The following is a 13659-nucleotide window of genomic DNA, read 5'->3' on the forward strand; positions in this document are numbered from 1 at the left end:
AACGAGAGACTGCTGAATTGGAATTAATTTGCAAACTGGATACAATTAACTTAGGCTTGAATAGAGACTGGGAGTGGATGGGTCATTACACAAAGTAAACTATTTCCCCATGTTTATTCCCCCCTCCACCCTCCACTTTTCCTCAGACATTCTTGTCAACTGCTGGAAATGGCCCACCTTGATCATCACTACAAAAGGTCTTTTCCCCCCGGCTCTGCTGCTGGTAATAGCTCACCTTAAGTGATCACTCTCATTACAGTGTGTATGGTAACACCCATTGTTTCATGTTCTCTATGTATATAAATCTCCCCACTGTATTTTCCACTGAATGCATCTGATGAAGTGAGCTGTAGCTCACGAAAGCTTATGCTCAAATGAATTTGTTAGTCTCTAAGGTGCCACAAGTACTCCTTTTCTTTTTGCGAATACAGACTAACACGGCTGCTACTCTGAAACCTGTCTAAATGAAAAGCGTTACCGGTGCACCAAAGGGAACATCAGACCAAAAGACACAACAAGTGTTGAGCACCAAGATAGATGTAGGAATGAGAAAGATATCTTTATTACTTACAGCTCAGCACCTAACAAGCTTTGGTTTTGGAGTGCTGAGAACAACAATGCAACAGAGCTAAGGTGCTAGCCAAAAGAAAACACATATATATGGTAAAAAGGCTCCATATTAATGGGTGACACATAAAGCAGTGTGCCAAAGTTCTGAGAAAATATGTACCAAATTATGACAAAAAGCAGAATCCAATGTGCCTGTCGCAAAAGACATCAGAAATTTAGAAATACTGTACTTCACCAGACTGAAAAGAAGAGTTGGATCCAGGAAAGAACACATGAAGAGCTTCAATGTTGTGTGCACAATAGGCACTGAATAAAAAATTTCAAATTTGTCCTATGAAGGGCCCCAGGACCCTTCTATTGTGGAATGAAACCATGTAACTGTCACCCAGATTTTGTGTGCTAGAGTCAAAGAGTTGCTAACATTATCTGAACTGCAAAATAGAGAAATAACTATTTTGCACATCAAAATTGTGAAAGTGGAAGTATGAAGCATGTTTCTTTTTCCGGCTGCTGAAAATATACTGTTGAGCGAACATTTCATTGTCCACATTTGGACACTAGATCAGCATTTTGAATTATTCATGAAGTTTTTGGACCAGTTACTGTAAGAGAGGGTTACTCACCTTGTGCAGTAACTGAGGCTCTTCAAGATGGTTGTCCCTGTGGGTGCTCCACTTTAGGTGTCTTGACGCTCTGCGCTTGTAATCACAGATTTGTGGTAGCAGTGCCCAGTTGGGTTGCAGACATGCCATAGCTGTCTCGTGCTGTTCCAAGCGGTTACATAGGGGTGCAAAGCCAACCATCCCCCTGTTTCTTCTCTACCTCAGAGGATCGGCCTGAAACTCAGAAGTAGAGAGGAGGTGGGAGGGTAGTGGAGCACCCACAGGAACAACCATCTCAAAGAACCTCAGTTACTGCACAAGGTGAGTAACCCTCTCTTCTTATTCAAAGAGTGTCCCTACGGGTGCTCCACTTTCGGTGACTGTTGAGCAGTGCCCCTCAGTGGAGGAGAGGGGCTTTGGAGTTGGTCTATTAATGGTGGATAACACCATAAGTCCAAAGTGTGCATCTGATGCTGATTGTTGTTCTAAAGCAGGGATTGGCAACCTTTGGCATGTGGCCCGCCAGGGTAAGCCCCCGGCAGGAGGGGCCGGTTTGTTTACCTGCTGTGTCTGCAGGTTCGGCCGATTGCAGCTCCCACTGGCCGCGGTTCGCCACTCCAGGCCAATGGGGGCTGCGGGAAGCTTGGTGGGCCGTGTGCCAAAGGTTTCCGATCCCTGTTCTAAAGCATAGTGTTTAGTGAAAGTATGGACTGATGCCCATGTATCTGCTCTACAAATGTCAGTGATAGGGACATTATTGAGATAGGCCACAGATGCTGCCAGTGCTCTGGTGGAGTGTGTGCAAACTCCCGATGAGGGTTGTAGATTGCTGTTTTGATAGCACAAATGGATAAATCCTGATATCCATTTGGATAGTCTCTGTTTTGAGATGGTTTGACCCATCTAGCGTTCTGTTATGGAAACAAAAAGGTGATTTTCAAAATGTTTTTTTTTCCAATGTAAAAAGTTAATGCTCTGCGAACATCAAAAGTCTGACGTGAGGCCTCCCTCCTGTCCACATGTGGCTTAGGAAAAAATACAGGTAAGTAAATGGGTTGGTTTAAATGAAAGGGAGAGGCAACTCTGGGTATGAATTTAGGATGCGGTTATAGGATTACTTAATCTTTAAAGAATGTTGTATAAGGTGGGTATGCCATTAGAGCACTTAATTCTCCCACCCGTCTGGCAGACGTGATGACAATGAGGAAAGCCACCTTCATGGATAAGTGCAACAAAGAGCAGGTTACAAGGGGTTCAAATGGCTTTTCCAGGAGTCTGCGTAGAACAAGGTTGAGGTCCCACATGAGTGTAGGGTTTCTTACTGTGGGTGTAACGGAGCACAACTGGCTCTCCTGGCTCCTGCCTCTGCTAGGCTCAGATAAAGTCACTCAGAGACCCTGGGGTTCAGGAACCACTGGTACTTTTATTTACAAGTATGTGCTCCTACCACCGTCTCACCATATAGCGTACACAGTTCTTGGTTCCTTGTGGCTGAACCCAGGAGGGAAGGTCTTTCTCCCTGCCTAGACTCCCTCGCTCTCCTCCATCCCACCACCCTGGCTTCCTTCTTCCCAGCCTCTTATATAGCATTGGCTAATTGGGCTGGCAGCTGGCTCTCATTTCCCAATTAGGGCAGGTTCTTTCCAGCCAGCTCCACTTTATTCACTTAAATGGGGCTAGCGTGGCAGGGGGCTGATTCTGCAGTCTTTTTGCTCAGCACCATGTCATGGTAGGATAAGTATTTTCAATGCCTGTAAGAAAGCGCTTAATCATTGGGAGAGTAAATATGGTGACCCTGTTTACCTTGTCGTGGAAGGAGGTAATAGCAACCAAGTGTACTCTGATGGAGCTTGTGAATAGCCCCGATTTTTTAAGTTCTAGTACACTGTCCAGGATCCTTGGTAGGGGGGACGATTGTGTTAAGATCTGTTTATCTTGGCACCAGGTGCAGAATTGTTACCACTTATGGATTTATGTCTTTTTTGTACTTAGTCTCTGACTGTTCAGTAATATATCTTTTACTTCCTCTGAACAGGCCTTCTCAACCCCAGTCAGCCATGGAGTAACCAGGACTTGAGGTGGAGTACTGTAAGGTTGGGGTGATGGACGCATCCCACATCTTATGATAGAAGGTGAGGTACTAAGGGAAGGCTTTGAGGTGGTTTCACTGCCATCTGACACACGTATGGGAACCATGTTTGTCTGGGCCATGTGGGTGCTCTGAGAATGACCTTGGATTTGTCCTTGCTTGATCCTTTGAATGACTTGGCTTAGGAATGGGGTCGGAGAAAATGCATACATCAATGGTGCCTCCCATTTTATGAGGAGAGTGTCACCTAGGGAGTGGTGTCCCAATCCAGCTTTGGAGCAATATTGTGGGCACTTGGCATTCTGAGCTGTTGCAAATAGATCTATGATGGGGAACCCTCATAGTTTGAAATATGGAGTTGAGAATTCCAAGGTCCATCTCTCACTCATGAGTTTGTGAAAAATCCATGCTTAGTACATCCGCTGTTGTATTCTGACATCCTGGCAGATAGGATGCAGATATCTCTATGTTGTTGATGATGCACCAATTCCAAAGGTGTATTACCTCTGTACACAGGGAGTATGATTGTGCTTCCCCTTGGTGGTTTATATAAAACATGCATGCTATATTGTTCATGTGGATCTTAATGGCATTGTTCTTGATTAGAGGGAGAAAGTGGTCACATGCATTTCAGACTGCCCTTAGCTCTAGTAAATTTATGTGCAGGTTGGACTCCGCTGGAAACCAGCGGCCTTGGACCATATTGTTTAGTAGATGTTCCCCCCCCCCGAACCTATTAGGGAAGCATCTGTCATGATTGTCATGGATTGAGTTCTTTGTTGGAAAGGGCAGACATTCCTTGGTTGTGTCCACCATGTTAACGAGTCTTTTAGTCCGCGAGGCATCTGTTGAGAGAGTATCTGGCAGTACATACACTGTTAGAAGCCAGACTGGCAAGCATCTTATGTGGAGTCTGGCATGCTTGACGACAAATGTTGTTGCTGACAAGTGCCCCAGAAGTTGTAAACACGTTTTAGCGGATGTTTGTGGGCTGTCCCTCAACACTGAAATTAGATTGACTAGAGCAAGGAAGCGTTGTTGGGGTAACGTTGCTGTTGGTGTTAGACTCCTGTGAATTCCAACTTTTCGACAGGAACCAGTGTAGACTTTTGTGCATTTATATGCAACCCTAGGTTCGTGTAAAGGGTTATTGTGCTCTGCGTGGCGTTTATCGCTTCTTGCCATGTTGGTGCCCATATGAGGCAGTTGTCAAAGTATGGAAATATCATTACTCTGTGTCTGCAGAACTGAGTTGCAATGACAGGTAGAACCTTGGAAAAAAACTTTGGGGCAGTGGATAGGCCGAAGAGTAGTACTCTGCATTGGAAATGCTGTTTCCCTAGGGTGAATCTCAAGAATCTTGTGTGTGATGGGTGGATGTTAATATGAAAATAAGCATCCTGAAGGTCAAGGGCCAAGAGCCAATCTCCCTTCTCTAATGCCGGAATTATTGTGGTTAGAGTCACCATTTTGATATATTCTCATGAATTTGTTGAGTTTTCGTAAATCCAGGATGGGTCTCCACCCGCTGGTCTTTTTCTGAGTTAAAAAATGGTGTGAATAAAAACCTCTTCCCCTGTGTTGCGATGGTACAGGTTCCACGGCACCTATTTGTACAAAGTAGTTTATTTCCTGTTCTAACAGGTGCTTGTGAGAGGGGTCCCTGAAGAGGGACAAGAAAGGGGGGTGGGTAGGTGGGACAGAAATAAAGGGGATGGAGTAGCCCTTCTGGATAATCCCTAAAACCCATTTGTCTGTCGTGTTGCTGTTCCAGACTGGGTAGTATGGTGACAGACGGTCTCCAAATGGACAGGGAACCATTTCTGGTTCCAGAGTAAGAGAGTGTGGAGGTCTTGTGCCCTCAACCACACCTTCAAAATGATTGTCTAGAGGTGGATTATCAAGACGTCAAAGGCTGATCTTGGTTATGCCAACATCTGTTCTTTGTTTATGCCGTTGGTCGTACTGTCTTTGGAGCTGAGAGTATGGCGTAGACCAGAATCTCTGATTGTAAAACCTGCTCTGTTTCTTTTTGTTTGCAGGTATGTAAATACCAAGGGTTTTTAAGGTTGCCCTTGAGTCTATTAGTATGTAATGAGACATCGGTTTTGTCTGCAAAGTTTCTGACCCTCGAAGGGTAAGTTCTCGACGGTTGCCTGGACCTCTCTTGGGAACCTGGAGAGGTAGAGCCAAGATGCACAGCGCATGACCATAGATGTTGCGATGGAACGTGCTGCCGTATCTACAGAGTCAAAGGAGGCCTGTAGATGAGAGACCCCTCAGAAATGTTTGCCTTGTATTGTTCTTTTTTGTCATTGGATAAATTTTCAATAAAAGTTGACATTTTGGAGAACAGATTGCATGTATATTTGGCCAGCAGGGTTACACAGTTGGCTATGTGGAACTGAAGTGTAGCTGAGGAATAAGCTTTCCGCCAAAAAAGGTCCAGCCTTTTCCAATCCTTATCGTATGGGATCATTTGGGACTGGTGTTGTTTCCCCCTTTGGTTCACTGTCTCCACTACTAAGGAGTTTGGTGTGGGGTGTGTAAATAGGAACTCAGCCCCTTTTGCTGGCATGTAATATTTTTGTCAGATCTTTTACATGAGGGTGGTGCTGTAGCAGATGTCTGCCAGATTATTTTTTTTGCAGGCTCCATGCCTGCATAATTAATTGGCAGAGCTATCTTTGCTGATGGGTATGCCTGGGGTATGTCTCAGAGCTTATGTTGGGCTTCTGGTAGCTGAGCCAACGAAATGCCTAGGGATTCAGCAACCCTTTTGAAGAGGTCCTGAAAGGATTTGAAATCATCCCCCATGGTGGGCGGTGGTGGTATGGTTTCGTCTGGTGACAGCAAAGAGAGATGAGTAGGCAGCAAAGTGTCATGCTCAGCTATGTCCTCAGGTTCCTCAGTGTCCTCCTCTTGTGTTTCTGAGGGTGCCAGAACAGTTGGTGAAGGAGACCTGGCTGTTCTGGACTAAGGGGAGCTAGGAGAGCTGTGGTTTTGGGCCCCATACATTGCCCCTGGATCCCAGTATAACCAGTTAGGTGGGAATGGTATGTGGAGTGGTGTCCATAGGTGACCACATCCTCATATATCCGCAGGTGGTTGGTGATGAGATGGTCCTGGCTTGGGTGAGGAGTTGCAAGCAATATATATTACTGCATCATCTTCTTCCTCATCACTGGAGATAGGGGAGGCTGATCTGCAGGGAGTAGTCAGCTGGCTTGGTACTGTTCTGGATGAGGTACCCTTGGTGGCGAATAAAGATTCAGGCATTGAGGTCACTATCAGGTCCGCATGCCTGATAAATTACTGTGGAACTGTGAGGCTCGGTGTCGGAGATGACATGGTGGACTGCCTGGGAGCATGAGTTGAAGCTGCCGGTGCCAAGGATTTAGAGCTGTATGGCATAGGTACAGCAAGTGGCGTCATTGTACCACTTGGTGCCAAGATCTTCTTCGGCTCTGTGGGTGCCGAGCTGGAATGTTTCAGTTTAGCGCGTGAACCTCCTTTAGAGCTTGCCTGCATAGGGTCTTTAGCTCTTCAGGAACTCTCGGTGCCGGACGTTCCTGGTGCCTCGCGGTCCGGCACTCTCAGTGCCATCGATACCGGAGCAGATTTTTCAGTTAGAGATTGCTTTCTTTTAGGTGATTCTCCGTGCAGGGATGTCTGCGATCGCTTTTTGATAGCCTTTCTAGGAATAGGCTCTTTGGCAGCTGTTGTTGAAGTAGAGCCCCTGTCAGAGGCTGCCGCTGGTGACCGTTGGCCAGGGGGTGACCTGGACTTGGGGTCGGAGACTGGCCTGAGGGATTTCTCCTTCATGAGAAGCTTCAGTTGGAGATCTCTGGCTTTTCTTGTCCTGCCTGTCAGCTTTCTGCAGTGTGGGCACTTTTGAGTAATGTGTGTCTTGCCAACAAAGCAGACACACTGAGCCTGGCTGTCAGAGACCAGTATGGAGAGTCTGCAAGTCAGGCAGCATTTAAAGCCAGGTGAGCCAGGCATGCCCAAGGGAGTCAGTCTCTTAGAGAAAAACTGGGGTAAACCTGCCGGAGAGACAGGGGTAGAAAGGGAAGGTAAAGGGAGACTTTTTTGTGTGAAAATTAAAGAAATTAGAGTAAGGCAAGGGGATAAGGAAGCTAACTACAACAATCACTATGAACTATCTACTATAAATCTTATCTGAGGTAAGAGAAGGTGCTGCTGATTGCTCCCACTCAAGCCAAAGATGGCAGAGAAGGAACAGGAGGATGGTTGGCTGTGCACTGCTATGTAACCGCTCGGAGCAGCACAAGACAGCTACCGTGCAGCTACCAGCACATGTGCAGCCCAACCGGGCACTGCTACCAAAAATCTTCAATTACAAGTGCAGGGCGTCAAGACACCTAAAGTGGAGCACTCATAGGGACACTCCTTGAAGAAGAACATAGCTTGTGACACACCATGGTGGGTCCAATAATTCTTGGAACTGAAGTCATCTTTGGCACAAGGGTCACATGCCTTGTAAACAAATACATATATAGAACCACTGAAGATTGGGGAACTTTCCAAAAATTCTGACAGCATCTGCTGATTTGGGAGAATTTGTTATTATCATAAATATTACTGAATCAAATGTGAATGAACTGTGTCAAATGACTGTAGGGGCAGACTCTTTCCTGATTCATCAAGGGACCTCAGGAGCAAGTGAGGACAGTAACTATTATGAGCCATTGACAAAGAAGGCATATTCATGCCTGAACAATCTAGCTTGACAGAAAGTCTATGTTCCTCTCCCCACAAGTGGCCATTAAGAGGTAAGGAACCAGCAACTGCTAAAGCTTGCCAGAGAGAAGCATATGAAGCCTCCTAGTCAGCTTGCCAGGAGACCTACTAGCAAGAACCAACTGAACCAAGACCATTATGGATCATTTCTGCAACTGCAGCAATACCTTCTAAAGACAGTGTCTGATCTGAAGAGCTTGAACTACTACCTTAAAGAGAAAACTTAATTATTTGAGGATGGCAAGGTTGCCCTGGTTCCACAGCTACCAGTTGCACAGCCAAGTTTCCACAGCCTCAGAGCAGAGGGTTGGGGAGGGAGGAGTAAGGACCTGCAACAAAAGGGCATCCCTGGAGAAAGCAGTTGTCATCTGAGAGCACCAACATAGGAAAGGGCTGAAGGAGCCACTGCTGGAGACCTACCATGAGAAGGTTTTGAAAAAGAAAAGTAGATACCAACATCTGCAGAAGGGCTGAAAGCGTACATCTGGTGAGTGCAGCTGCTACATGGAAGGTAGATGAGGCCCAGAAAAACAGCGTCAGCACCAGCTGCACGCAGGAGCCTCAAGGTCCAGTAGCTGCCGAAAGGAGAAGCACCAGACCCAACTGCATGGAATAGGAACATTAAAGAAAGACATGTGAGTGTGTGTGGTGTTTGAAAGGCAAGTAGTGTGCATGCATGTGCCGCAGAAATGGTGAGGAAGTGTGTGCAGCTGTAACTGGTAAGGATGGAGGGGGAAGAGTCACTTGCAGCCAATGATTCAGCTTGGAAAGGGACTTGTATGCAGTCTGTGACTATGTAATATTTTTTTGGCATGACAAGTTACAGAAATGACAAACGGAGGTGTGTGTAGTGAGTTTTAAAGAAACTGTTTCAAAAGATACTAGGCAGTTACTCACACATCAAAGAAATGTTAAAGAACATTTCTTTTCTTCCAGTAAGAACAAATCTCTTATTTCTTATCTCGAGTTCGTCACTTAACTTACATAGCAATGGTTGTTGATTTTACTTTACCTACAGCTTTTCTCCTTAAACAAAGTTTTAAGTCTATGCTAAAAGCCATTGATTGGGTGAATCAACAAGCAAGGGAAACTGCTCATTTATGTCTCAGTAGTATTCTCACTTTGTATCCATTCTGTCCATTGGCATTTGAAACTAATTTTGGTATAGATTTCAGAATGAAGTTAAATGTTTACCTTACTGCTGAAAGCTTCTCTCCTTTTTTCCAGTCCCAGAGCACAATAGTATGATTGTCATCTATGCCAACAGAAGCCAACCGTTTGCCATCCGCTAGAAAAGGAAATGTATGGTAAGAGAGTGGGTAGAGAGCATTACTCTGCAATAACAAGAAATCAAATTATTATACTAGATATACTATAAATCATACAAAACACTACTTGTAATATTATGAGATGAAAGAATGTAGAAACAGATAAACCACAGCTGATGTGTTGTAGTTAGCCAGATTTTTTATATGAATGGTCTAGTGGACAGAGTATAGGATTTGAATCCAAGAATTTCCAAGTTCTAATCCTCCCTTTGCCATTAACTTAGTGCAAGATCTTAGACTAGTCATTTAATTTCATTATACATTTTAATCTTGGACTTTTAGGATTTTGGCACAGGAATTATTGATGTTGCTAGCTTTTTCAACAGTTGGGAAATGCCAGGTCACCTAAAGCAGAGTCATTGCCTTCCTGTTCCTCTACACTAGAAGCATACTTCACCTTAGTATCCTCCACATCAGCACTCATCCTCAAGAATATCCTTTTGTAACAGGGTAGTTGACTCCCTGTGATGGGCTTGTAAAAAGAGAACAAGTCCATCTCAGGCACCTATAAGTAATTCACTGCAAACCTCCATGGTGTGCTGACTGGGGTGGGTGGGTAAGGACACTGCTTTACCAAGTGTTGACGCCAGTTCCACAAAATCCCTCAACACAGGGAGGCACCAAGAATCTCTGTGTTGAGTTTAGTACTCCTTACCCTGATGAAGCAGAAACTCTGGGGTAACTGCAGATTGGGTTTACAGAAGTGTATTAGGAGTACTTCTAGGAAATTTATGAGATATTCCCAAGCTTGATGACTGGTTAACATCTTGAGGCAGATCTGACTCTCAGGTATGTCATGATTAACTCCAAGTCAGAAGATGCAGCATATATGCTCATTTGCAACTGATCTCTTCCTGGCATGTGCACATCTTCTGAAGCTGCAAAGCTGCCTTCCTGGAAACTTGCGGGGGTGGGGGAGGATTTAGAGGGAGAGGATAACTTCTTGAAAAGTAAGAGCCAAGAAGGACTGGAAATTCTCTAATGTCAGAGGCCCAAGATCCAACACTATGCACAATCTCAGCACATGCTTTAGCTGTGTCTGAGATCAGATTCATTCCCGTGAAACGAAATACCATCCCAGAATGCAGTGAGGCCGACCACAAGAGAACAGGAATCAACAGCTTGTATCAGAGTTCAACTTCCTGGGCAGAGAAAACTCAAAAGGTTTAACTGGCAAAGGCTGTCTACTATGGTGGAGTGGGAACGAAAAAAAGAGATAGCCAGATTCTTTCCAGAGAACAGACACTATCCAAGTTTCTCAACTCACTACATTCACTTTGTGCCAAAGATGGATCCTGGCTCCAGGACTACAGTAACCTTTGAATCTGAAGTATTTGACACAAAACATCATAATTGCTGAAATCATTTGAATCTAGGAAGACTTTCGGCACCAGCCAACCACCCCACCAGATCCACGACTCTTGTCATTCTAAGAGTAGAAATAGGAAGAAAAGCACCTTGGTCTCTTTCTATCCTTCTTTGCTTTCCTCTCTTTTGAACAGACCCAAGATCCTGAACTCAGTGGTTAGTCAATCTTTACAGTTTCTTACAATATTCAGATATGAACAAACTTTGGATCCATCCTTTAATTTCCACTTACGAAGCCAAGTACCTACCAGGTAAAGACTCACTGTCCTTCGAAGTCAGACTTAGATGCCTTTAATGCCACTTCAAAGATGAGAAAAGTGAAAATTCATCTTTCCATATTGAAGGCATAACATTTTGATACATCAGGCATCAGCTAGGCAGGCACCCCTCATCCAGACATGTTAGGCAGCACACAGGTTGGTCAGACACCAACATTTTTTCCCATAACAACAAAAATGATCTGATTTCTTGTCAAACATACTGATCTGTTGGTCCAAAAATACCACATGCCTGAACAAAAGGCTAACTGAGGCATACAGCAGACAAATACAAAAAGGTGACAGGCCATAGAATAGAACTAGAGATTCTCCTAAGTATCGTTAGGCTCACACAACTGCGATAATATTAATTAAAACTCACTACTAATAAAACAAACTTTAACTGATAAAACAAGGTAATTAGATACTATGATGATGAGGGGCTGTATAAGTACAGTACATAGAAACAATAAAACATAATAAAGAATAGTCAAAGTTACGGTAGATGGAAAGAACAGGAAGTGAGTTTTTGTTTTACTGCCTCAGTGACCAAAGTATCTCAGAGATGTCTGTGGCTATGACTCCTTACAAAGTTGTGATCCAAATATTCACATTCCCAAGAGACTAATGACATGCCTCCAAAAGACAATGCAATATGCACAACCACAAAATCAAAGTTGGAGAGATGGAGGGGAAGAATGGTAGCAAAATTGATGCCAGTTTTCCAGACTGGATTATACTACACAAAGAAAAATAAAACAGTTGTATATTATAAAATCTCCTTAGTTCTTTAATATGCCTCATACTTGACTAAATGATTCATTCTTAGAATGTAAAAAATACTACATACATCTCAGTTTCACAAAGGCATCAGACAGCAGTAGCAGTAAATACCAAAAATATACAATCTAATATTTTATAGGTCTACAGGAAGGGTTTTTTGAGTTCTGCATGTGAAGCATATTAGACCTACCTTGCACTGCACAGGCCTACAAGTATAGTATAGGTAGGGTTGCTTGTTTATAAAAAAAATGTAAATTGAATGTAGCCAGCCATTCAGGATGGTATTTCAATAGATTATATTGATACAGAAAGAATGCAAACCAAAACCTATACTAATCCACAAATGATACAATGTATTACATTAATCATCTAATAACTAGTTAGACATTTCCAAAGTAGCATGTCATTAATCATACTTTTGAACAAACTCCCGTGCTATTAAAAGATTATCAGAAAGGTCTAATATTTTCTTATATACATTTAAAACAACCAGATGACTTGTTTTGTAGACCTGTGGAGGCATGTTTTTGACCTGCATAGAAAGGAAAATGGCTAATTTTGTTGAATGACCACAAGATGTGCCCATATTATTTCCCACTCCAATAGCTCCTTGAATTACAGCTGATGCTTCTATTGCTTCCTCAGCTTAAAGATTTATAAAGTGCATTAAAAAGTGAAATTTGCTACTTCCCGGTAAAAAATGGTTACCTACCTTTCGCAACTGTTGTTCTTCGAGATGTGTTGCTCATGTCCATTCCATTCTAGGTGTGTGCATGTCCACATGCACAGTTGTCGGAATTTTTTGCCTTAGTAGTATCCGTAGGGCTGGCTCTGGCGCCCTTTGGAGTGCCGCACTCATGTGCTGGTATGTGAGGCACCGCTGGGCCTATGCCCTCTCAGTTCCTTCTTGCCGGTAACTCCAACAGAGTGGTAGGAGGGCAGGTAATGGAATGGACATGAGCAACATATCTCGAAAAACAGTTACGAAAGGCAGGTAACTGTTTTTTCTTCTTCGAGTGCTTGCTCATGTCAATTCCATTCTAGGTGACTCTCAAGCAGTATCCCTGGAAGTGGACTCGGAATTCACAGTTGTGTGACTTGTAACACTGCTCTACCAAAGCTGGCATTGTCATGGGCCTGCTGGGTGGTTGAATAATGCAACAGAAACATATGAATGGATGACCAAGTAGCGACCCTGCAGATATCTCGAATCGGCACCTGGGCCAAGAAGGCTGCTGAAGAGGCTTGCACTGTAGCAGAATGAGCAGTTACCATTGCCGTAGAGGGTACCTTTGCCTGCTCATAGCAAAACTTGATGCAGGCAGTGATCCATGATGAAATCCTCTGTGTAGAAATCGGGAGGCCCTTCATTCTGTTTGCCACCGCAACAAAGAGCTGTGTTGACTTCTGGAATGGTTTAGTCCTTTCAATATAAAAAGCCAGCACTCTCTTAACATCAAGAGAGTGTACTCTGCACTCCTTGTCTGACTTATGAGGTTTCGGGAAGAAAACCAGTAAATATATGTCCTGGTTCGTATGAAACTGTGAAACTAACTTGGGCAAGAAGGCTCGGTGCAGTTGCAGTTGAACCTTACCCTTATAGAACACCATATAGAGCGGTTCCGAGGTGAGAACTCTAATTTCGGAGACCCTGCAGGCTGATATTATAACTATCAGAAAGGAGACCTTCCAAGAGAGCAGCAGAAGGGAACAAGAAGCTAATGGCTTGAAGGGTGGACCTGTGAGCCTAGACAGCATGAGGTTCAGGTCCCAAGGAGGGACAGGGTCACGGACTTGAGGGTAGAACTGCTCTAGACTTTTCAGAAACCGAACCTGCATGTCATGTGCAAAGACCGAACTGCCTTGTGCTGGAGGGTGGAAGGCTGAAATAGCTGCCA

General features: G+C 44.1%; 1 protein-coding gene across 2 annotated transcripts in view; it reads right to left on the reverse strand.

Moving 5' to 3' along the window:
* Positions 1–13659, reverse strand: part of EML5 (EMAP like 5) — a 305038-nt gene that overhangs the window by 116558 nt on the left and 174821 nt on the right. For both annotated transcript variants that reach the window (XM_074956087.1, XM_074956085.1), the window contains exon 16: positions 9220–9313. In XM_074956087.1, coding sequence (XP_074812188.1) covers positions 9220–9313 — 94 coding nt within the window. The remainder of the gene's footprint in view (positions 1–9219; positions 9314–13659) is intronic.

The sequence above is a fragment of the Natator depressus genome, chromosome 6, assembly GCF_965152275.1.
Source record: "Natator depressus isolate rNatDep1 chromosome 6, rNatDep2.hap1, whole genome shotgun sequence".
Classification (NCBI taxonomy): Eukaryota; Metazoa; Chordata; order Testudines; family Cheloniidae; genus Natator; species Natator depressus.